Source organism: Macrobrachium rosenbergii, chromosome 44, assembly GCF_040412425.1.
Source record: "Macrobrachium rosenbergii isolate ZJJX-2024 chromosome 44, ASM4041242v1, whole genome shotgun sequence".
NCBI classification, from domain to species: domain Eukaryota; kingdom Metazoa; phylum Arthropoda; class Malacostraca; order Decapoda; family Palaemonidae; genus Macrobrachium; species Macrobrachium rosenbergii.
The window spans coordinates 27,743,070-27,766,175 of NC_089784.1; the positions used below are offsets into that span (position 1 = coordinate 27,743,070).

The 23,106-nt window shown below is 36.5% G+C and overlaps 1 protein-coding gene across 3 annotated transcripts in view; it reads left to right on the forward strand.

Annotated features, from left to right (window-relative positions):
- The window catches only part of LOC136829455 (neurotrimin-like), a 108,669-nt gene extending 92,793 nt beyond the window's left edge, over positions 1–15,876 (forward strand). For all 3 annotated transcript variants that reach the window (XM_067088136.1, XM_067088137.1, XM_067088135.1), the window contains 8 exons: positions 7,028–7,158; positions 8,748–8,952; positions 9,933–10,085; positions 11,047–11,175; positions 11,670–11,804; positions 12,067–12,216; positions 13,957–14,016; positions 15,281–15,876. In XM_067088136.1, coding sequence (XP_066944237.1) covers positions 8,811–8,952; positions 9,933–10,085; positions 11,047–11,175; positions 11,670–11,804; positions 12,067–12,216; positions 13,957–14,016; positions 15,281–15,642 — 1,131 coding nt within the window. In that variant the 5' untranslated portion in view covers positions 7,028–7,158; positions 8,748–8,810 and the 3' untranslated portion in view covers positions 15,643–15,876. The remainder of the gene's footprint in view (positions 1–7,027; positions 7,159–8,747; positions 8,953–9,932; positions 10,086–11,046; positions 11,176–11,669; positions 11,805–12,066; positions 12,217–13,956; positions 14,017–15,280) is intronic.
- Positions 15,877–23,106: the final 7,230 nt, after the last annotated feature.

The following is a 23,106-nucleotide window of genomic DNA, read 5'->3' on the forward strand; positions in this document are numbered from 1 at the left end:
TCTCTCTCTCTCTCTCTCTCTCTCTCTCTCTCTCTCTCTCTCTCTCATATAGACACATAAACTCTGAATTGATTACAATTATTGAGTAACTTGTGACTTGACTTTTCCGGTTTTAATCTTATTGTCGCATTAATGGTAAATCTACATTTACACAACGGAAGTGGAACCACAGAAACATAAACATAAAGGGCAATGTGCAGTATCGGACACTGTAGAGAGAGAGAGAGAGAGAGAGAGAGAGAGAGAGAGCTGGCACACACACACACACCTAGGTGAGTCAGAACTGTTGTATGCAGCAGGAGTAGGACATCTGCCGCCATATTTCTTCATAACGTGGTGCTATTGAGAGGAACAAGGGGGAGCCCCCGAACAAAAATGCTGGGGTAAGCCGTTTTCTTTTCTGCTGGCCCTTCCCCCTACCCACTCCCCCCATGCCATGCGCTATTGTCCTAGTCACCAAGGAGGAGGGGCGAAGGGGAGGGGCTTTTTGGAAGGGATACTTCGGCGTTCCCCGACGTCCAGCTATTCACATAAGCTGTAATGAGTTTTCTTAGACCGAGGCGATCGATATTGGAAATCAGAATCCGGAGACGCCTTTAGAGAAATGACTGCTGGCGCCGATGGCTTTGTTTTTCGTCAATTCCCGCCCCCCCCTTTTTTTTAATACCTTAGTTATTACCCAGATGTTCAACTGAACTTCATTTGAATTTTTTCGTAAATTTCTCTCCTTTTTATATCAGTTATTATTCAGATATTTAATTGAACGTTATTTAGATTTTCGTAAATTTCACTCTAGTTTTCTTATACCTTAGTTGTTACTCAGTTGAAAGTCATCTGGAGTGTTTACTAATTTGGAAAATATAAGCACCTAATTACAATTTTTTACCTCACTGGAGGAGAGAGAGAGAGAGAGAGAGAGAGAGAGAGAGAGAGAGAGAGAGAGAGAGAGAGAGAGAGAGAGAGCTTGCAAGTAGACAACGATTGCACCCCAGCTGAAACTGCGACAGGAAAAAAGCATATAGTGGAATCGTTGACATTTAAAAATTGATCGATATCCAGAAATGACGAACGGAAATGCTGATTTCTCGTTTCAAAAAAGAAAAAAATTACAAATTGTAGACCGAATGAAGCTGCCGTTCTCTCGCTCACCCACTTATGTTTTTCATAGTAGTTTTAGTTTTCTGAAAAGAAAACTATTATGCCGGCTTTGTCTGTCCGTCCGCACTTTCTGTCCGCGCTTTTTCTGTTCGCCTTCAGATCTTAAAAACTACTGAGGCTAGGAAGCTGCAAATTGGTCATCCACCATCCAATTATCAAACATACCAAATTGCAGCCCTATAGCCTCAGTAGTATTTTTATTTTATTTAAGGCTAAAGTTTGCCATAGTCGTGCTTCTGGCAACGATATAGGCCAGGCCACCACCGGGCAGTGGTTAAAGTTTAATGGCCCGCGGCTTATACAGCATTATACCGAGACCACCGGTGGCCTTGATGATACGCTGTACAGAAAACTCGATTGCGCTGAAGAAACTTCGGCGCATTTTTTACTTGTTTTAATTGTTATGACTGATGAATTTGCTGGTTTAAAGCTGCCAGAGGTCCATACTAGGCCTTTGTTTATAGTAATGACTTACCTTTTGGGCGATGGCCTGTGTTGGTATAGGGCTAGGTTTAACTTAAACCTGCTTGAAGCCTTTTTATTTTAAAAGAAGGCGTCTGCTATATTTACACTTTGCCTGCTTAAAGGTTGAGCCTATGTACAGAACACTTTTACATAATTAGCCGCTTTTACACCTATACAGAAGGCTCATTAGTATGCCATCGAACACCCGCAGACACACGCTGCGTTATTCACCTCCATCATGCATGCACTCACTCTCTCTCTCTCGCTTCCAGGATATTGAGACCCACTCTATTCAGTAACCACCTACCTTCTGTCGGGTTCGTTGAAATCTGAAGAAACTTCTCACGGTAATAACTGTATGCATGAAATTTATACTTAGAAAATTATGAAGAAGTAGGTCGCATGACAAGGCGGCCATATTGGATTTTGATGATTATATATATATATATATATATATATATATATATATATATATATATATATATATATATATATATATCTATATATATATATATATATATATATATATATATATATATATATATATATATATATATATATATAATGATTCTTGCATTAGCCAGTGTGGTGAACAAGACACTTATTTGTTGTCATCAAAATCCAGTATGGCCGCCATGTCATGCGACCTACGTCTTGACAATTTTCTAAGTATACATTTCATATACATTTACATATGCATAATGTATATTGCATATATATATATATATATATATATATATATATATATATATATAAATATACAACGTATATGTATATATATATATAATGTGTACACACATATATATATATATATATATATATATATATATATATATATATATATATATATATATATATATCGTATATATATATATATATATATATATATATATATATATATATGTATATACTTATATATATAATCGTATTTATTGATGAAGCCTTCAACTGAAATATTGTTTCTGGACTGGCGCTTTGGGATATAGCAGTCTGTGCTGAAGACAGAGTGAATCAAAGAATGTTTCTTGAATGGAAGGTGTGATTAAATTATATCTTTTTTTTATTATTGAAAGTAAGACCGTGTTCGCCTCGCGAACGTGAATAATGTACACGTTCGCATTAAACAGTTGTGGAATTTTAAAAATGTCCGAAACACAGAAAGAGAGAGAGGGAGAGAGAGAGAGGAAGAGAGAGTCGTTATACACTGTGAACTAAGAGGGCTATACGAATGTTATAGCATATATATATATACAGTATATATACGTATAAATATATATATTAGATGGATAGATAGCCACGTGTCACAATCTTCGCCTTTCATTTTTTTACCAGTGAACAGGGGCACAGAAGGAAGTGCTCGAAATATGTGGTTGAAACGTTCATACAATGTTTTATGGGCCTTTTTATCTTCATATTATACTGTTGTATTACAGTAAAAGACATTCTCATATATATATATATATATATATATATATATATATATATATATATATATATATATATATATATATATATATGTGTGTGTGTGTGTGTGTTTAAATAGGTGTGCTTGTGTGTGTGTGTGTGTGTGTGTGTTTCAGGGGTTGTTTTTCAGCAGATTTTCTCCTCCGATACACAAAACTTTAACTTCTCTCGAGCTTTATTTTCGAAACCAAACTTTTAGGCTTTAATGCTTGGAAAATAAGAAATACATATTAAAACCTGTAGCAAATAATCTCGAATTAACGGCAACCATTTCTCTCTGTAGAGTCTCTTTCTTGCTACCTCGAACTGCTGACGAGCTCTCCCGCCTTGCTCTTCTTGGTCTTTGGGTGAGTCAGCACTGAAACTCTCCGAGTAGTTTTACTCTTGGCTCTACTTCACGCTCCCGAAAAGCTGCTCTAGTACCTCCCTGTACTTCCAGAGTGCTGAACGCCTGCGAGGAGCAGCTGCAAAAGTCATTAGCCACCTGCCTCGTGGCATCGCCGTTGACTCTGGTGTTAAAAATTGATGACCGCCCGTGACTATATATAAAACCCATTGACGAAAGATCTTCAGGTTGAAGATCAAAGGCCTGCGCTATGGTCTGACCCAGAGTGACCCCCAGGTCAAACCAACCTATGGCACATCGCGCAGCATAAGTGCCGTTTCTCATACAGTCACCTAGAAGCCCCTGGCAGGAGGACAACCTTCGTCTCTATTGGTTAGGCAGAGTCAAGAGGCATACATCAGGCCTGTTAACTCAGTCAGTGCCTGCCACACTAACTGCCCATAGGTCTAGTAGGGCAAGGAACCGTGGTGGCACAAAGCTGGCACCGTCCAAACTAATAGCCAACAGTAAACTTTTTCTTCTCAATGGCTTGCTGTGCTGCCAGACTACCGTATGGAGATCCAGCTTCCTGTTGGCGACCCACTAAGGGAACTCCTACATTATGCGCGATTCGAGGAAACTTTCACTGTGCATTCTATCTTAAATGTCCCATTCAGGAGCTCAGGAAATAGCCTGATCCGCCATGGACCTGTTTATTCGTATTTGGGTTCCAAAGAACAAGTGCTGTTTGACGCAGCTGCTGTGGAAGTCTTGAGAAGCTGAAGTCAGATTTTCCAGAGACAGAACAATGACAGGCTGCTATTGCAAGCTGGAAAGCTTGTTGTTGGTGTCAGTGTTTGCTAGTCAAAAACTTTTCGCACATAAGGGACTTAAAAATCATTGCCTGTTCAATCATACTTATTTTCTGCGTAGGTAATAGTTTGGAGAGAAGCTTTTCAAGTTCTTGTAGTTGAAATGTTCAAATCAGGTAATCTGACCCTCTAAGCTTAATTATTTAATTAATTAGATAATCTGACCTTCAGTTTAATCAGTTAGATAGTATTACCCTCTAAGCTTAATTATTTAATCAATTAGATAATCTGACCCCCTGAGCTTAACTATTTAATCAATTGAAAGCTTGCATCTTCATTCTGGACAAGTTAGTCAAAGTTTGTCTGACTCTGCAGTATAAAATAACGTGTCTAACATTAAATTAGACATTGATATCCTCGATAGTGATTCCGGCGGTAAGGCAGCAAAAATTCATGATTTACCATTGTATTTAGATGTATTTTTAAAGGATATTTTTACCTCTGTTCTGATAACAATTTCAGAATGTAGTTGATATTCAGTTCGACTGCCTATTAAACTATTAATCTTCAACCGATCCATGTTTTATTTTTATGGAAAGTTAAACGGTTTGAGCAACGACTCTTCATGTAGCAAAAACGAGAGAGAGAGAGAGAGAGAGAGAGAGAGAGAGAGAGAGAGAGAGAGAGATGAATCTGCGCCAGGGGAAAGCGGCACTCTTGATCCGAAGTGTGTGTGAAGGACATATCTCCTTGTTCGAGTAATGACTCTGTCTTTGTGGGAGAAGATTTACCCAACATATTTTTACAGATTGAGACAATAGACCCGGACAAGTGGCTCCCAAACGCTTTCCTGTGTCTTGGGTTTTACGTTTGGTTTTCTTTTTTTATCTTCCGCTATTTGTTTGTGAAGTCTCATATTCTTTTCCTTCGTTAACTGATTCCCTGAACTTTGATTTGTATATATTAATTTTCTTTATCGTCTTGTTCGTGGAAGTTTCGTATTCCGAAACAAACATGGAAATTTACAAAATAGATCTGAAACTCGAGTCATTTCCTTTACATAAGCATCATCTGCCCTTAAGGACCCAAATGGCTTCCAAAAATTCGCACCGTACATAATTTTTTTTTTTTAATCCACCAGTACCTTCACAGAATTTTAACTGCTTTAACCGCTTCCTCCTCCTCCTCATCATCCTCCTCCTCTTTTCGCTTCTTCTTCTTCTTCTTCTTCTTCTTCTTCTTCTTCTTCTTCTTCTTCTTCTTCCAACCTTAATCCCTGGTCGGCGTCATTGGTTTTAATGAGCCTTTTCCAGGTGTTTCTAACATTCCTTGATTAATATGAAAGCCCACTTTTCTTCCTGTTAATCACTTCTGCGTCTCGCTAACACATACCGCATCATCTTCAAAATCAAATGGCTTGAATTTCATTTTTATTTATGATGTATACCAAACATATATTCTTTTCGTTTAACTGATCGCTCATCCTGTGAGCTGAGCGTTTAGAATGGGTGACAATATGCCTTGATGCAAGGCCAAGAGAGACAAGGTCTACCCAATTGGGTGGAGTCGCCTCCCACCTGGGGTAACTACGTAGGCGATGACGTATCTTAGAGGTACCTGCTCTTACGGCAATTCACCTGCTGACGCAATAAGGAGGTAAACAAAGCTCCGCCTACACGGGGGATTTTGGGCGAAGTGAGCAGACCTTCTCTTTCTCTTGGCTTGCCTTGATGAATAAACGATTTGAACCTTAAAGGTCCAGCAATTTAGTTATTGACCAATATTTTAAGAAAGTGTTCCTCCATGCAGGTTAGCAGTCTCATGAAGCAGCCCATAACAGGAGGCAATTTACAAGACGTTTAAAACTGAATATCATAAAATGAATAGGGTTCTTGCTTAACTGCCTTTGTGTAAAAGTTGTGAGAAATCTTCTAAAAAGGAGTACTGTATTATTGGCGTAAATAACCACAACGCACGGAATCGAATCGATAAACCATTGACTCATGTGGAGCCAGTCCCCGAAGTCATAACCGTCTTTGTTGTAGTTTGACAATGATTGATATGACGGGATATCTTAGCATTTCTAGTTGGTTGAACCTTCGCGCTTTTTGAAGAGACGTATCAGAAATTATTGTCAACATGATTTGCATATCAATTTTTCTAATGCGTAAAATTGAAACCTCATTTTTCATTTATCCACTCTTTCTCTTATACACAGTTTCATAAGGTCTCTCTCTCTCTCTCTCTCTCTCTCTCTCTCTCTCTCTCTCTCTCTCTCTCTCTCTCTCTCTCTCTCTCTAACACGCATAATACATTATTCACTCAGCTGTCAGCTGGATATCGAATAATCTGTTGTATGGAAAACAAGCAATTTATAACATTTGACATAAATACAACGAAAAAATTTTTTCTTGATGGAAGAGCATTAATTCACAACCTGTTCAGGTAAACATTCTCTCTCTCTCTCTCTCTCTCTCTCTCTCTCTCTCTCTCTCTCTCTCTCTCTCTCTCTCTCTCTCTCTCTCTCTCTCTCTCATAAGGCTGGAATATTCCAGTGAATTTTTGCAACACGTAGAATAGCAGCTTAGTTGTCAAGGTGCTATAAGTATTTCTCAAACTTCATATTCGTTATGACCAATGAGGGATGAGAATGGTTCTCTCTTTCTTCTTAAACTGTACTCATCTCGTTTTCAGTTATTATTTATGTGTATATAAATTTGTTTTTTTCAATGGCAAGTGTAATTAACTCCTTTATTCGGAAATTATTAGTATTATATTAGTAGTATTTTCCTTTTCGTTCCAGGGCGAAAATTTCGGACAATCGGCCTGAATTCTTCGCCCCCGACATTCGTCCACCCGCAGCGGAACGTGACGGTCACCGAAGACCAAGAGGTCACGCTCAAGTGCAGCGTCAACAATGTACACGGATATCAGGTGAGAGGGAAAACTAACCTCGTGTCATTCTGGCTGGTGGTGATGGTCAGGCATTGCCTTTCAAGTATTCATTAGTAGAATTATTATTTGTTTAAGTTTTGATGTTCCTTTTAGACCAGGCCTTCAGACGACCATGTCTAAGACAGCGAGCAAGGAGTAAATGAGGGACTGCCTGCGAAGGCAGCAGCAGACCTGCCTCTAAGAGGAAAAACAAAATTAGGAAGAAATTTCCAAAGCTTGTCAGTACAGGGAAATATTTCAAAGTACATTGGAGAAGGGATAGCCTGACGCGTGTAGCATGGTTGCCTGATAGAAGAAAAAACTCTTCCTTCAAGCTCGATGGAACAGTGACCGATTTAGTACCTTTAGGAAGTTACAAAATAGACACACTGACGCAGAGGAAGAGGACCGAGAGGTAAGGTAAGATTGTGATCACTGATCAAGCAGATAATCCTTAATCAATCCTGTTGTGAAGCAAGACAAAACATGGGTCTTCCCAAACATTAGGCCAATACTCCATCCTCAAACTCAGGAACTAAGTTTAAAGGAGGTAGAGGGGAAGTGTTGCTCAACAGGGGAAAAATAGCCAGACCTTGGATATTAGAAAAATTGAATGGACAAGAAGGCAGGCCTCTGTGAAGTCAGAGGTTGAATAACTTTTATCTGATGATTCCATCCTCTCACCATTAGTAGAATAACACCTCCCGCCCCCAGATTGTATTTGCACCATGATGCCAGATTCTTGGGGCCTTACTCATAAGGCTTATTCTCATAAAAAAATTGCAAGTGGAAGTGATATGACTGAAATGTTTTCATGTGTTCAGTGCTGTCAGATGTATAGGCTAAGGAGAGGTCAGATGTGTAGTGAATACGTTAGATTCCAGTCCTTGTTCAGACAAAGGAAATAGTCTTCACATTAGAAAGTGATCTGACTGTCTGGTCAGTCTTAAGACAGTTTTGCTTTTATTTAAAAGCAGTATCTCAATAGGTGCTTCGGCCAACATTTACTTGGGTTGACTTCCTGTGATAAAACAATTGTGCCAAAACTGCTGTCGACTAAAATATGAGATATTTGTGTGCTTAGCTATAACCTTGCCTAGTTCAGCTGCTGGAATTTTAAGGTCAGAGACCTCCTCTTCAAAGCTCCTTAGACAGACGAGAATTCATTAGTAGCATAATCTTTGTTTCACTGAGTTTGGAAGTCATCAACTTGCCCGAATAAAAGGTTTATAGTCTCGTAACTTGTGCTGCTGTTCCACCTGGTTTCCATTTATTGTTTGCTTTGCAGAATCTAATTTAAGAGTCACATTGTAAATGGGTATAATAATGCTGTTCAAGAAGATAAAGACATTAAGAAATTATACTATGTTATTTTTAATGTGTTTACGTACTTATGCATTTATCATCTTTTTGATTATTTATTCATACACCTACCTACATTGATGTTGAATATTTATTGATATATTCAGTATTAACTCTATATAATAATTTACTTTTTTATATTTTTATATATCTATTTCTAGGAGAATTCCCCGTTTACTCACATCCTTATACATTTTCAAGTTTCACCTGTAATTATTTGTTTACAGATAGCATGGGTGCACGAGGAAACGCAAAATATCCTCTCCATAGGGCGCACCTTGTACACACAAATGCCCCGTCTAAGCCTCACTGCCGACCACAAATCGGCAGCTTTGACCATTTCACCAGTTCGGGCCCAGGACCGTGGCTGGTACATGTGCCAGGTCAACACCGATCCAATGACCTATACCAGGAGCTACCTGCAAGTACTGGGTAAGTGGTAATATTTGCAATGATTGATTGATTTATGGCTACTAAAACTGGCGTCGCAACATCTAGCTTGTTTTCTACTTGCAAATACTGGAGGAGCTACTTGACAGTGGTGAGTGAAGAACTTGGGAGCGATAGATGAATAACTTTTAAGCACTAATAAGTTGTTGCTTGAAAACTATCATTTGCAGGTAATGCCTGGGTAAATGGGTAGATTTCAAGTACTCGACGAGGAGGGTATGAGTACTTTGTGAGTAACTAGGAGCACTAGGTGAATAACTCGTGGGTAATGGATGAATAACAATAATTCAAGCGTTAGTCTCGAGTGATGAATGATCAATCTGCAATTCCCCGAGCCGGAAATTGCAAGGGCAAGGTAAATGACTGATATCACTTATAGAACTGGAGAGCATTAAGCGTGCATTTAAGGATCTTCAGAGCATAAAGCGTGCCTCAAAGGATCTTCTGGATTGGAGAGGGGCTGTAAAGATTCATCCAAAGATTGGATGATTGTTGGATCTTGAAACACTGGCGGAACAAAACCAGGGTCGTCGGATATACTAAGGAAGTTGTAAGAGAACACCTTAGAAAGAATATAAGGAAAGCTCAAATAGATATACCGCCATTCTTAAGAAATAACAAAAGTTTTGAAAGCCGGAGTTCGTAACTGAAAAGAGCTGACAAGAATTACGATAGTAGGCAGTGAATTTAAGAAACGAATGATAAAATGGTACAATGCATGCATATTAGCTTTATACATCGACATATGATTTTGAATTGAAAGATATAATTCATTAACATTTCTATTGATCTAAAAAATAATATATCTGCAATTAAGAACAGGTTTTATCTTCAGTTTAGAACAGCTTCAGTTACATTTTCTACTTTAAACTTTTTAATGTATTGGATTGGGCATAGTTATAGAATGGCTTTGGAAAATGGAGAGTACATAATTTTCTAATAGAATTTTGTTTTTACTTCAGTGCCACCAGTTCTTACAGAATGGTCAGGTTCCAGCGTTGAAGCCAGGGAAGGTGCTGCCGTGAGCCTCATCTGCAGTGCTCGGGCATACCCACCTGCCAATACCACCTGGAGAAGAACGGACGCCGAACCCATCTTTGAAAAACCTCGCATAGGTAAAGCTACTTTTTACAAGTCATTGCGCAGGAAGAGACACTGCTAAAGCCTCTTTGCAGTAGCTGTAGTATTGCAGAGTTCCTTTTTGTTGTGTAATTATATTTTTCAAGACTATTAATTGTGTCGTTCATAAAAACTCAAATCTCGGTTCCCTGTTTATTCAGGAAACCTTTGATACTAAGCATATAAAACCAGGGTTAAGATTGTGCCTAGATTTAGTTAAGCCAAGAGGCTGAACTAAATTAACAAGACCTATTTCTTTTATACCTATGCTTCATCAGAATTTTAATGCCTAGATTTAAAGCACCACTGGAAGATTGGACTTAGACAAATTTAAGCATTATGTCAGTCTGCACTCCCATTCTTTTGGAACTGGCACAACATTATTTTTAAGGTTTCCTATTTAGAGTATGGGGAGATATCTACCTATATCCTCATGACCTTCATTTCTCTCTCTCTCTCTCTCTCTCTCTCTCTCTCTCTCTCTCTCTCTCTCTCTCTCTCTCTCTCTCTCTCTCTCTCTCTCTCTCTCTCAAGGATTATAGATAAATCTTGTTAGCTGATTTTAATTCTGGATTACGCTTCAAAAATAAAACTAAATCATTGATTTACTAAGACTTCAAGACGCTGGTGTTTAATTAAATTCTTTTCTTAAATAGTTTGTTGAAAGTTATTAAGTCGATGTTCAGTCTTCAAAAGTTGATTTTCCACGTATACCTTAGGCGCAGTAAGTTAACCTAAAGCTATATTTCATTTGCCGTTTGATTTTTCTCTTTATATATTTTTTTTTATGAAAGTGGTGTCGGAGCTGATGTCAAATAAAGGAAGTATATTGTTTTGTTCTATGACTGATTATCATCATCGTTTTGTGAGGGGAAGAGTAGAGATGGATACCGCATTATTTTATGTAATTTTTTTGCTTCACAAACCTGTCCATGACCTTATTTGTCCCTCTTTCAGTCTGGGTCATCGAAGGACCAGACCTCGTGTTTCCTTCTGTCCGGAGGGAGCACCACGCTGCTTACACCTGCCATGTCACCAATGGAGTTACCACGCCTGTCTCAAGAACTACTTATCTAACAGTTACTTGTGAGTGATACTTACTGTTAATAAAATTTGATTAATATTTCAAGTACATCCAAATTAAAGTGAAAGGTTTTAAACATTTTCATTGGTCCTTGTAGGAATGACTTGTATAGTACCTGTGCTTGTCTGTCCAATACTTTACCAAGAGCTAGGATAGGCTAATTAGATGTAAATACAGTGTTTTTGATCACTGCTTCTTACCACCAACTCTATTTTGAATTTATATAAATCAGATTTAGAGAGTCAGGTTAACGAACACATAAACGACTGACTTGTTTACTACCTATTCATCTCTGTCAAACAGCACCAACAGACAGGATAGTCTAATTAGATCTAGTTACCGTGTTTATAATTAGTGTTTTCTTACCATCAACTCTATTTTGAACTTAAAAAACCAAATTTAGAGAGCAAGGACAACGTTAAGGATAACGTAAACATAAACCACGTGTAGAAAGAGTAAGGATAACGCACTGATATAGTACATCCTTGACCAACAGATGCCCCACTGATTTGGCTAGAGCGAGACATGGTCGGGACGAAAGCTGGTGTGGACGCAACCCTGAACTGCACAAGCGAAGGCAACCCCACCCCAAGGCACTCTTGGTCTGTCAATTCATCCAACATCACGGAAAGTAAGTCTCAATCGGCTTTTGGGGTGCGACGAGGCGGCATCCACGCGTTGACTTATTATTGTTTATTGTTTTAGTTGTGTTTTATATTTCTCTTGGTATGATCTGTCTAATAAACGTGTTCTTTTATCTAAATTACGATTAGAACTTGGTAGATTTTATCAGTCAATGTATCATAAAGAGAAAACATTCTTTTTCGTAAAGAGGATAATTCATTATTCACCTTGTTGTTAACCGTATTTTTTGCTTTTCTCTCCTTTTCCAGGCTCTAAATATCACATGGAAGAGGTTAAAAACGGCACACGAACTAAGTTCATCCTGACAGTGAGGAACCCAGGACCAGGGGATTTCACCTACTATGGATGCCATGCTGTCAATCCTACGGGATACGCTAAAGGAACCATTAATCTGTTCGGTGGGCGACTGCTGTTAAATGTATAATTAAATATTTAGAGGATGGCACAAGGTTTTCCCATTCTTGGGCAAGAATAGTGTGTTTTGAGAAGGTTTGGGCATGTCGAGAGAATGGAAGATGTTGGGTTAGTGAAAAAAGCTTGTAGCCCAAAAATGTTATGAGTAGCGAGGAAAGGAAGGAATGGTTAAATGAGTGAAGGAGGGAGAAAGATCTAGGACCTGTTTGATGGCAATGAAAGAGGTATTCGGAGGAAGGACCTCAGCCTTCCTTCAGGCGAGAGTGTGCTTGCAAGGTGGGTGTGAATGACGCAGTATGTGAAGAGGGGTTTGAAACGCTATTGATGACCGATAGGTGTATGAAGTAGTTGGTGTTTTATTTTTTGTAGCAATAATTGCAGCCATGCCCTTTCTTGGGAGTCATCTCCTATTCAGGGAAACTGGTTCAAGTTAGGGAACGGAATATAACTGAGGAAAATAAAGCATGTATTATACATGTCGGAATAAACAACTGTTTTGGGTCCTTTCGGTGAGGCAATTCAGTCACATGTAGGAAAAGTTTTGATTGGTCATTTGCAAAAATACAAAAGCAGTTTTGGCTCATATGATTATGCTAATTTATTTCCTCCATCGAAGGTGCAAGATAGTAATTTTCTGTTGTGTCTCTACATACATTTAACATTAAATCTGTCATTCATTCTTAAAAACTGGAACACAACATTTTACAGGTAAGTCTTCAAAATCGGACAGTAATTGGTTGGTTAAAAACAAAAATAAAATGCGATAGCGGACAATAAAAAAAGTGAAAATTTTTATCAATTACCAAATTGTAATGGAGAAAAACCAGGGCAGTTTCCTGACTTAAACAGCACCCTGAGTAAAATCTGAAGAACCGGCTGTTTTAACATAATAGAAGATGAACAACTTTGCCATTCCCCAGAAATTTAAAGTACCATTCCTTTCAAACCACAAATTGTAATCTATACAGAGAGCATTAAATCTGATTATCCTTTTCTCATACTAAAATAATGACTGAAATATGCGCTCTAAAAGAATTTTTGAAAACTGGATCTCCTCAAGGAATGGGACCTGGGCAACCAGTGAGGTTGCCTTGTGGATAAAACTGCCCTGCAGCCAGCCTTCTCGTTCGTTGGTGGAGTCCAGAGGTCCATATAAGGATTCTTGAATCCTTCAACACTTTACCACTCTTACTGGGCTCCTCTGGGCATGAGTCCGTGCTGGCGTAATGCCGGCTTAATTAAAACGACCCCAACCAGCCGTCCGCTACTAGGGTCATTGGAACAATTTGGGGGAAAACAAGAAAATGAAATTACAGTACAGGAAAGTTCAGGAAAATGGGAGGGAAATAAAGGCAACCGGTTCAATATGTTGCTTTGCGAAAACCGATATAAAGCCCGACTTCCAACACTAAAAAAATTTTATCAGATAAAGTTTATTATAGCATCTTTGGTCATCGACGCCGACAGTACGCCTTTCGTAACTAGTGATAAGTTTCATTAATAAGCGTCGTGAGGGACTGTATTTGTACTAACTGCTAAGGGAACGCTTGAATGAAGTATTTGGTTTTGTGGAAAAAATGAGAACATATTTTAAAAATATAATGTAAAAATGTCACCTGTAACAGAACAATGAGGATAAAAAATAATTAAGTGCAGAGTGAAGTGACAATAATTGTTAATCGTAATTAACTGACAAAGTAATCACTTTTATCTTTTTTTTTCAGAAATCAGAGAACAAGTTATATCTGTTCCTACGCAACCAGCATGGCACACAACTACACCAGGTGTGTTATTATGCTATTCGCAGCATTTTTGGTGGGCAATGCTCGAAGGAAATTCTGTTATGTTTTTGTCAGTTGGTCATAGTAATCTCGTTTCTATCGGCTGTGGCGAGGTTACATCACGGACGTCACGTGTAATTGTTTGGTGCCTGGTGGTAACCATATAGCCGGTGTTCCGAAACCTTTCCTTGTGTTATAGCTTCTGTAGCAGAAGCTTGGGTTTGACATCCCTGGCTTGAAGGTCCAATCGTGCACGTTCTTTCTTGGGTAGTTTCTCTATATATTTATGTACTTACTAATGCCCAATATTATTTGTTGTTTATTGCATTGCCATGTCATCAATCACACACACAGTAATGCCACAATATTATATATGTTGTTTATATGCATTGCCATGTCATCAATATATATATATATATATATTATATATATATATTATGTATATATATATATATTATATATATATATTATATATCATATATATATATATATATTATATATCTATATATATATATATATATATATATATATTATATATCTATATATATATATATATTATATATCTATATATATATATATATATTATATATCACATATATATATATATATATATATATATATATATATATATATATATATATATATATATATATATATATATATATATATATATATATATATATATATATATATAGATATATAATATATATATATATATATATATATAGATATATAATATATATATATATATATATATATATATATATATATATATATATATATATATATATAGATATATAATATATATATATAATATATATATATATATATATATAATATATATATATAATATATATATATAATATATATATATATATATATATATATATATACACACACACATGCACACATACAGATGCGTGCATAGTTCAGTCACATAATAAAAAGGTTTACGAATTCTCTTTTTCAAAAAACTACAGATTCATGACATTTCACTAAACCTCTCAGTTGATTGTTGAATTATCTTCGCCATTGCCTCGTTAAACTACCTTGTTTTTTGTGGTATGCAAAAGGTAACATGTACTTCACGTTATTTACAAGCCGCATTAACGTCTAAAAATGTATTGATCAGTATTACTTTTGAGTTTAACAAAAACAAAAACTAAACTGCTTTCTCATAAGAAACTTCACAGCTAGTTATTGGATATGATTAGATAAGAGACAGTTCTTGATTTGCAGAAGATTAAAGCAATTTCTTTACCTGCAGAGATCTTCTTCGAGCCACAGGAGATACCCAAATCCCCGCAGATGCCCTCGGCCTCCTCGCCCATCAACCACTCCTCCAACAAAATCCGAGTGGACACCCAGAGAAGGAAAAATGTCGTCACGAACAGGCTCCCGCCCTCTCCCTCCGACGAGTACAAGCTCGGCGGCAAAGGACAGGTTTATCCTCCGAGGATAGCGGAGACTCCTGTCGGACGCAACAGAACTTCCTTCAAGGAACTCTTCAATTTCATCCCGCTGAGCAACAGATCCTGCGCAGGATATATCCCAATGTCGCCATTTGTGTTCTTTTTCCTCGCGTGTTTGGTTCACGTCTTGGCTACAGTCGACTGTGGGTGTAAGTAGTCAGTTTTGACGGAGGAGGTAATATGTCGCGTAGCTGAGCCGGAGACAGTATTTTGAATGACAATCAGTCTTCAGTTTAACCTGAAAATTGCTCGAAGTCTACATTACGATGACTTGTGTGTGTGTGAGAGTGTGCATGCTGTCTTATATATATTTGTTTATGTAAATACACAGCATACACAACGTAGATAAATATAAAATGCATAGGGATAATTACTTTGTATACACAATCACATTTTATAAAATATATTATATATATATATATATATATGTATAGGGATAATTACTATATATATATAATAATCATATTTTACTATATATATATATATATATATATATATATATATATATATATATATATATATATATATATATATATATATATATATATATATATATATGTATATATATATATATATATATATATATATATATATATATATATATATATATATATATATATATATATATATTATATATACATTGGAAAATCACATTCAACATTGGAAAATCACATTCCGGTTAATACCACTACTCCAGCCCTAAGCACTGATGACTACGGTAAGGAGCCCTTACAGTTTAAACAGGTGGGGTATAATGATTTTGTTCTGATAATTAACGATACCTAGCTTGCTTGATCGTGCTACTACGGCTGCTTAATTGAATACTCGTGGATTTGGGAAGGAGTAGGTCAATAAGGTATTAGATATGTGCAGGTTGGAATAACGATTTTGGAGGCCGAGATTATTACTAGCGAATGAATGGTGGAAGGAGGTAGGTCAATGATGTAATAGTATAGTATATACAGGTGAAAATAACGGTTATACTATACATACTATACATCTGTGACGAAAGAGGTCAAGATGCAGGATGTTCTTTTAAGCCGATCCCAGAGTAACTTGTTTTCGAATAAATGACAAAAAAAAAATTTTCCCATGATCTGAATTCAACTGCTCATCTGATAGATTCGTATTGTTGGTTTGATTGATGATGGATGATTCTAAAATATTCCTCTTGCACAGGCAAGCGCTCATGATAAACGGAATGGCCTTACTCCTACTAGTACTGATAAATCTCATATGCGCAAAAACCCCCGCTCTCTAATACCACTACGGAGGGGAGGGGAGTAGTGCCGTCAGTGCACCTCACGCGGTGCACTGTAGGCATTACTTAAGGGTATCCCTTCGGCCCCTAGCTGCAACCTCTTTCATTTCTTTTACTGTACCCCCATTCCTATTCTCTCTCTCTCTCAGCTTGCTATACACCCTCTCCTAACACTTGTTTCATAGTGCAACTGCGAGGTTTTCCTCCTGTTACACCTTTCAAGTCCTTTCTACTGTCAATTTCCGTTTCAGCGCTGAATGACGTCATAGGTATATTCCATTACATTCCTCCTGTTCTCAAGAGATTTTGGATACACCTTTCTCAACACACAAATTTCACATTTTGCCTTGTTTTGTCAATTTCACATTTTCTCGTTAAACTTTACATCAAGCAAAATTTATAATTAAATTTGCTTCAATGAGCGTGGAAGCTCTTGTTTCACAAACTCTAAGCACAAGAGAGCAGGAAGTTGATTAAATATAAGAGAATATGGGAATAGTATTACATTAAGAGTGGACGTATTTTAAAAGCAGTTTTAGCTAATCTATGTGAGCACTATCATAAAAAAAGTCATTCCAGCACCCTTCTACCAGACAGGTTATGTTCAAGCAGATTAAGTCAGTTATAGTTCTTACGTCTTTCATAACAGGATTAGCAAGGTATTCATTACCGTTTACACTCTACTGAATAACCGAACGATTCGGTGCCAGTTCATCAGGCCAAACCCTTACATTGATCATGATCATGATCATCAGTCAATTACCGTTTATAACCCTGCAAGAATTGCCATTCTCTCCCCATATATAGCGTAATTACCCACCTCCTCACCACATTCGCCAGTGTTGACAGCTGTAATAGTAGTAATTGTCGAAATACATGGTTTTCACTGTTCATTTTGCTTTTGTGAGGCCTAAAGTACACAAAACACTGTCCAACTGCAGCAAGAGGTTATTCAAAAGAAACCGTTCGGTAACAGAAAGATGATATCGTATTTGTGAAATCATAAGCTAAGATTTTACTGTTGTATTTGACATTCTAAGAGTTGAAAAAAGACCCTTTTTGATAACACAACGTATTTTGTACGTCTGTTATTTATAGATCTTATGTTCATTTGCGTTCTTTAGTTCTGAACGTTATGTAGCATCAATTAAGGGTAAATAGTACTTAAAAGATCGAAAACATTATCAATGCGGACCAGTTTGACTCAATACTTAATTGTTAGAATATGATAATCACAATTTTCGTTTATTCCACATAGATTTTTATGGTTACTTTAAATTCATTTAAAAATAATTTCACACATGAAGAAGGCACTCGGTTCTACAGGGCATAGAAAATATTTTTTACCTTAAGTCAACACATGGAAATCGTTTTACCTTTTATTCTTCTCTCGCTAATGGGGACCAGGTAATTGACATATACCAGTTTTCACAATTTCTGGCAGCAAACACTTTTGTTTGCTGTGCAGTATTTGAGCAGAAGACTAAATTTTCACCCTTATTTGTTTTTAACAGGAGGAACCTGCACTGGCTTGTTGAAGGTAAGGAATTGTTTTGTTAAGCCATTCAGTTAACTAAAACGTAGATATAAGTGCTCAAAATAACAGGCGTATATCTAAGCCTGTTATGCTGAACACTGACATATACTTTTATATTAAAATGACAATTTTGGTGCTGTTGCATTGCAGAGCAAATTGAAAAACAGCAACTCAAGATCTAACCTGTCCATAAGATGAAAACTACCATTGTTATGTTTTATTCATAAAAAGCAGTTATCCGGTACACGAACTCGTGTTCGAAGTAATATAGATCCAAATGCACATCCCAGGAATAAAATCACTAACTTCAATCTACGATTGATTTAAACCTGCATGTTGGAACAATGACAGTCATCCAACATTATCAACATCATCATCTTCAATCTTGCTTATAACTGGAAGCCCTCAAATCGGCCCTCATTCGGTTCCTGAGGCTTGTTACTTTTATTAAATTTGTCAGTTATAGTTCCTTTTATGTAACAGCGATTCTTCTTCGTCCATTACTTTTTGAGCGGATAGTCAGTCTTTCTTTGAACGTGTCGGATATTGAATTCTGGGTAATTTATTCAACGATCCTGGTGCTGCGTTCGCAAAAGCCTGTCTGTCAGCGTCTTTGCTGCAGTAGGATGAGACCAACGGTACAAATGAAAAGTAAAAGGAAGAAGAAGCGAGTTAGCTTTAAAAGTGGAGACAGCGCAAGGAAGCTTTAGTACCACCTACAGTGTGCCATACGAGGCGCTGTAGGTGATAGCCTCCGTGAGGGGGTTGTATGTGGGTATATGGTGCCAAGAATTCACACACACATTTGGAAAATTGTTTCCTCTTTTTGTATTTGTTCAGCTTTAAGCAAGGATGGATTATTTTACATTTAATTTATTCACGTTTGTTTCTGTGCAAACACTATAAAACAGTTTGTTTCTATATAAACACTAGTAAACAGTTTGTTTCTATGTAAACACTATTAAACAACGTAGACTTATTCCACAGACTCGAAAAATCCTATGGCTTGTGAGTAGAAGTGTATGGAAGGGAATTAGTATATTTTATTGTACCCCAAAAACAATGTATCCATGACCCGTTTACATCATCACCTACTCGTTATCTAGGTTAATTCTTAGGGATGTATCATGTATATATGTATGTATTTGTGTATGTATACGGAAAGCATGTATATTTCGTATCTTTAGGATGTGAGTATTTTGTATATAAGAAGTGCATTGTATATTACCACGTGTCAACATAACTACACGAATAATCATGCTAATTCATAAGTCTTGGGTATGAAAATGGTACCCATCAGATAATTTTATGCGTAATTGTTACTTCGTGTTGTCGAAAATGAACGGAAGAAATTACAAGTATTTTTGGAAAGCATGCCCTTAACTTGTCCGGAAAAATATTTATCTCATTGAGTTCGAGCTTAAAAATTACAGATGTCAAATGTTGTTACTGATAAAGTGCAGATATAAAACAGTAGGCATTGGAGGATTTTTTTATTGTGTTTGGTTTTTGTCAAGTAATTTTCTCTTGCTTATACATTACGGCCAAAAAAAGGACGTATCACTTCTTGCCAGCTGAACCCTTCGAAAAAGGTGCTGGATTTATGATTCATAGTTGCCTTCTAGTGAATGTACATATTATTTTCTAGGTATTTCAGTTGTTGTTAGCAAGGAATCAGTCAATTTCCAATATTATTTTTAGCATTTATCATCAAGAAAACCATTTCTGTATTCAACAGCTAGTTTTACTGTTCTGAACTAACACTCATGCAAAGACACCAGTCATATGAATTCTCATGGGATAATCGTGTTTTAATTATCAAGTTTTAAAATGTCGTCTAGCTTTTACAAGTAAGTGTGAACTTGTTCTTATGCATCTTCCACATACAGTTAAAGGATCCTTTATAAATGCTTTGCTCTTGGAAATCCTGTGAAGTCGGGTGTCGTTCTGAGCAGAGGACTGTACTTAAGTATGGTGTGTGCAGAAAGGCTGAACGCTTGATCAGTAGGGAAAAAGAGAGCAGGCATTTTGCAAACTAGTATTGCAGTGTTTTGCCTTTTGTGCTTCGTTCAATTATTGTATTTTGTATTCCTACTAGGTAACACCTTAACTTAATGGATTTCTGTACTTAACAGCTTCTATATTATCATTATTTTGTCACTGGTTACCATTTGAGGTGATACATCTTCAGATTAATCTCTTAAATTGAATGTCGGGTGTAAAGTACAAGTTAGTTTTGGTTACGAATTATTAGAACTGCTGTTAGCTATAGGATATCTAGAAACTATTTAAGTGCAGGCTACGTTAAAGGGTTTCCGTTACTTAATGAATTTCGTTACTTCTTATAAAGCTGGGCTAACAAAATGTCTGTTAGTTGAGGTGGTACTGTATTTGCCTTCTCATTAATATTGATTTCAGGTCCACACTGAATTGTCTCGTGAGGATGCCCCAAACGTTATCTGGTACAGAGCTGAATTCTTCCAAGAATTTCATTATTGAAATAATTGAATTTTGGGGGTATTAAGATCTGTCAGAATAGTAACTATTATACCTGTGAGCAGTGTGTTTCTAAGTAAGTAACCAATGAACAGTCTTTATCCCAAATGTTCTCAGGATTCATATTTAATGTCAGCTACCTTTATCAGTCCAAACTGTCGTAATACATTCATGAAAAACTTGCCATTATTCACTGACACTTTATTTTGTTTTGTAGCATAAATTTGACAGAAAATGGAAGAGAAATGAATAATTCAAACATATACAGCGACATCACTTAAAACAAGAAAGAGACCAGATGAAGTCAACAACTAAGACAGAGTACATCTTTATGATAAAGTATTTAACAAAAATCTGGGTAAGTCTTTGTTAGATCTTATACTCTATCTCGATTATGGATTTATTAATACTTTTAGAAGAGGGTGACCAGCTGAAAATATTTTATGACATTGTAACTTTTGTTTTCTGAGCTGGATAGAGTTGGCAAAGAATTGCTAAAGTTTTGGGCATGTAATTATTTCCAGTCAAAATGTAAAATAGTATGTACATATAGTTGTTGTAAATAGGCAAACGTGAATGGAGGGTCTGTTAGGCAACCTGCACTGGTTCATCATACCAGACCATTGTATTGTACAGTATTATTCGTATGCACTGAAATCTCATCATGAATATATTATTACACTATTATCGAGATGTGTAGTAATTTTTTTTAAATGACATGTAAATATTATAAGTTTTGAGTGACGTAAATTACCAGTCCTTAATATGATTGTAAAATATCAACACAAAGATAAACATGTGAATGCAGTATCTTTGGATGCTTGAAGCTTGTAAACTTGCAGTATATTTTGTGTATCATATACAATACCAATGTTGTGTTAATATATAGGATGTCCCCACAGAAGATGAGCTATTATCGAATATTACAAAGTTTCAGTAAGCTCCTGATAGTGATTTGTGTAAAGTTTTTTTTGTTTAGAGTATATAAATGTCTGAACTCTTGAAAAGATGAGACAGTTGTGGGAAAATGTTCATGTATCAATGTAGTTATGACATACACGGTACAGATTTGATGTTTGAATTATAGAGGGTGAATAAAGCTGTACTGTATTGTTAATTTTGTTTGAAAATTTAGCCATACGAATGTTTAATGTGTGTTTTAACAGTGATTTCCCCTTTTTTTTTTACAAGGTCATAAGGACAGAAGATGTATAATACTGGACAAAACTTGAATTCCTCTGCAGAGACTCTATACAAGGAAAATATTTCTAATGATAATCTTTGTTAACTTTCTTCAATAGCTGCTGCCTTTTGCCAAGTTCAGGTACGTTCATGAAGGCTATCTATAAAATGCCCTCTGACAAGGATTGCTTACCTTTAAATGCGCATTCGAGAGATGGAGATATAATTACCTTTTATAAGTGTATCATAGGTTAAAAATGGTATAACAGACTGACATCTGGGAAATCCTTTTGAAAGGCCTATCCCCAACATATGCGAGATACAGTTTTTTGTTTTCGAAAGTTGTTTCTGGATCTAAATGCTTACCAAGAGTTAGCTGGATGACACTGCAAAAATATAGAAGGACTCAGTTGAATTTGTAGACATACTGAGTTCGTCAGTTTCTGCTGGGCTGCTATTGTCCTCACTCAAGAAAGGATGCAATGTTATAGACATTTAGGCGAGCTGCCCGTCTTTGTTAATGAGGTTTATTTTTTGGAGTTTTAGCAGTCATCCAACAAGATGACTCAAGTTAGTTATGAAAGTTCTTCATGATGTAACCTGGACTGGATCATCAGAAAAAGGACCTGAGAGTTGTGGTTATGATTTTGATCTTTGGTTATGTTTTGTCTCAATGAACCAATAATACTCAGTTTAAGAATTTGGGTTTTTACACTTTTCTTATAATTTGTCCACGTCGTAACTTCGTTATCAGACGATCCATACTTGCTATTCATTACTATCCTGCCTCTTTTTAATAACGAGCAGCTGAGAGTTCTTACTGGTTTCATAAGTGAGCATACATATATTGTGTCATAAGTTCTTTGTATTTGATTTTTTACAGTGGCATGAAACTAGGTTGAATTTTTAAGGTTTCCTATTCCAAGCAGGTTAAACAATCATGTCACATACTTCAGACCATTGTTTTACCAATACTGAAATATTGTTTTCCTGTCAGAATGACAGCAGCATCATGGAAATTTATCTATTATGTAGAATATCATGGTGAGACTTTCCTTTTTCCCAAAAGTGATACAGTAATTTACAATTTGGACTTACTGTATTTTCCATCAGTACAGACATTGTGTCATTTTCTAGCATTAAGT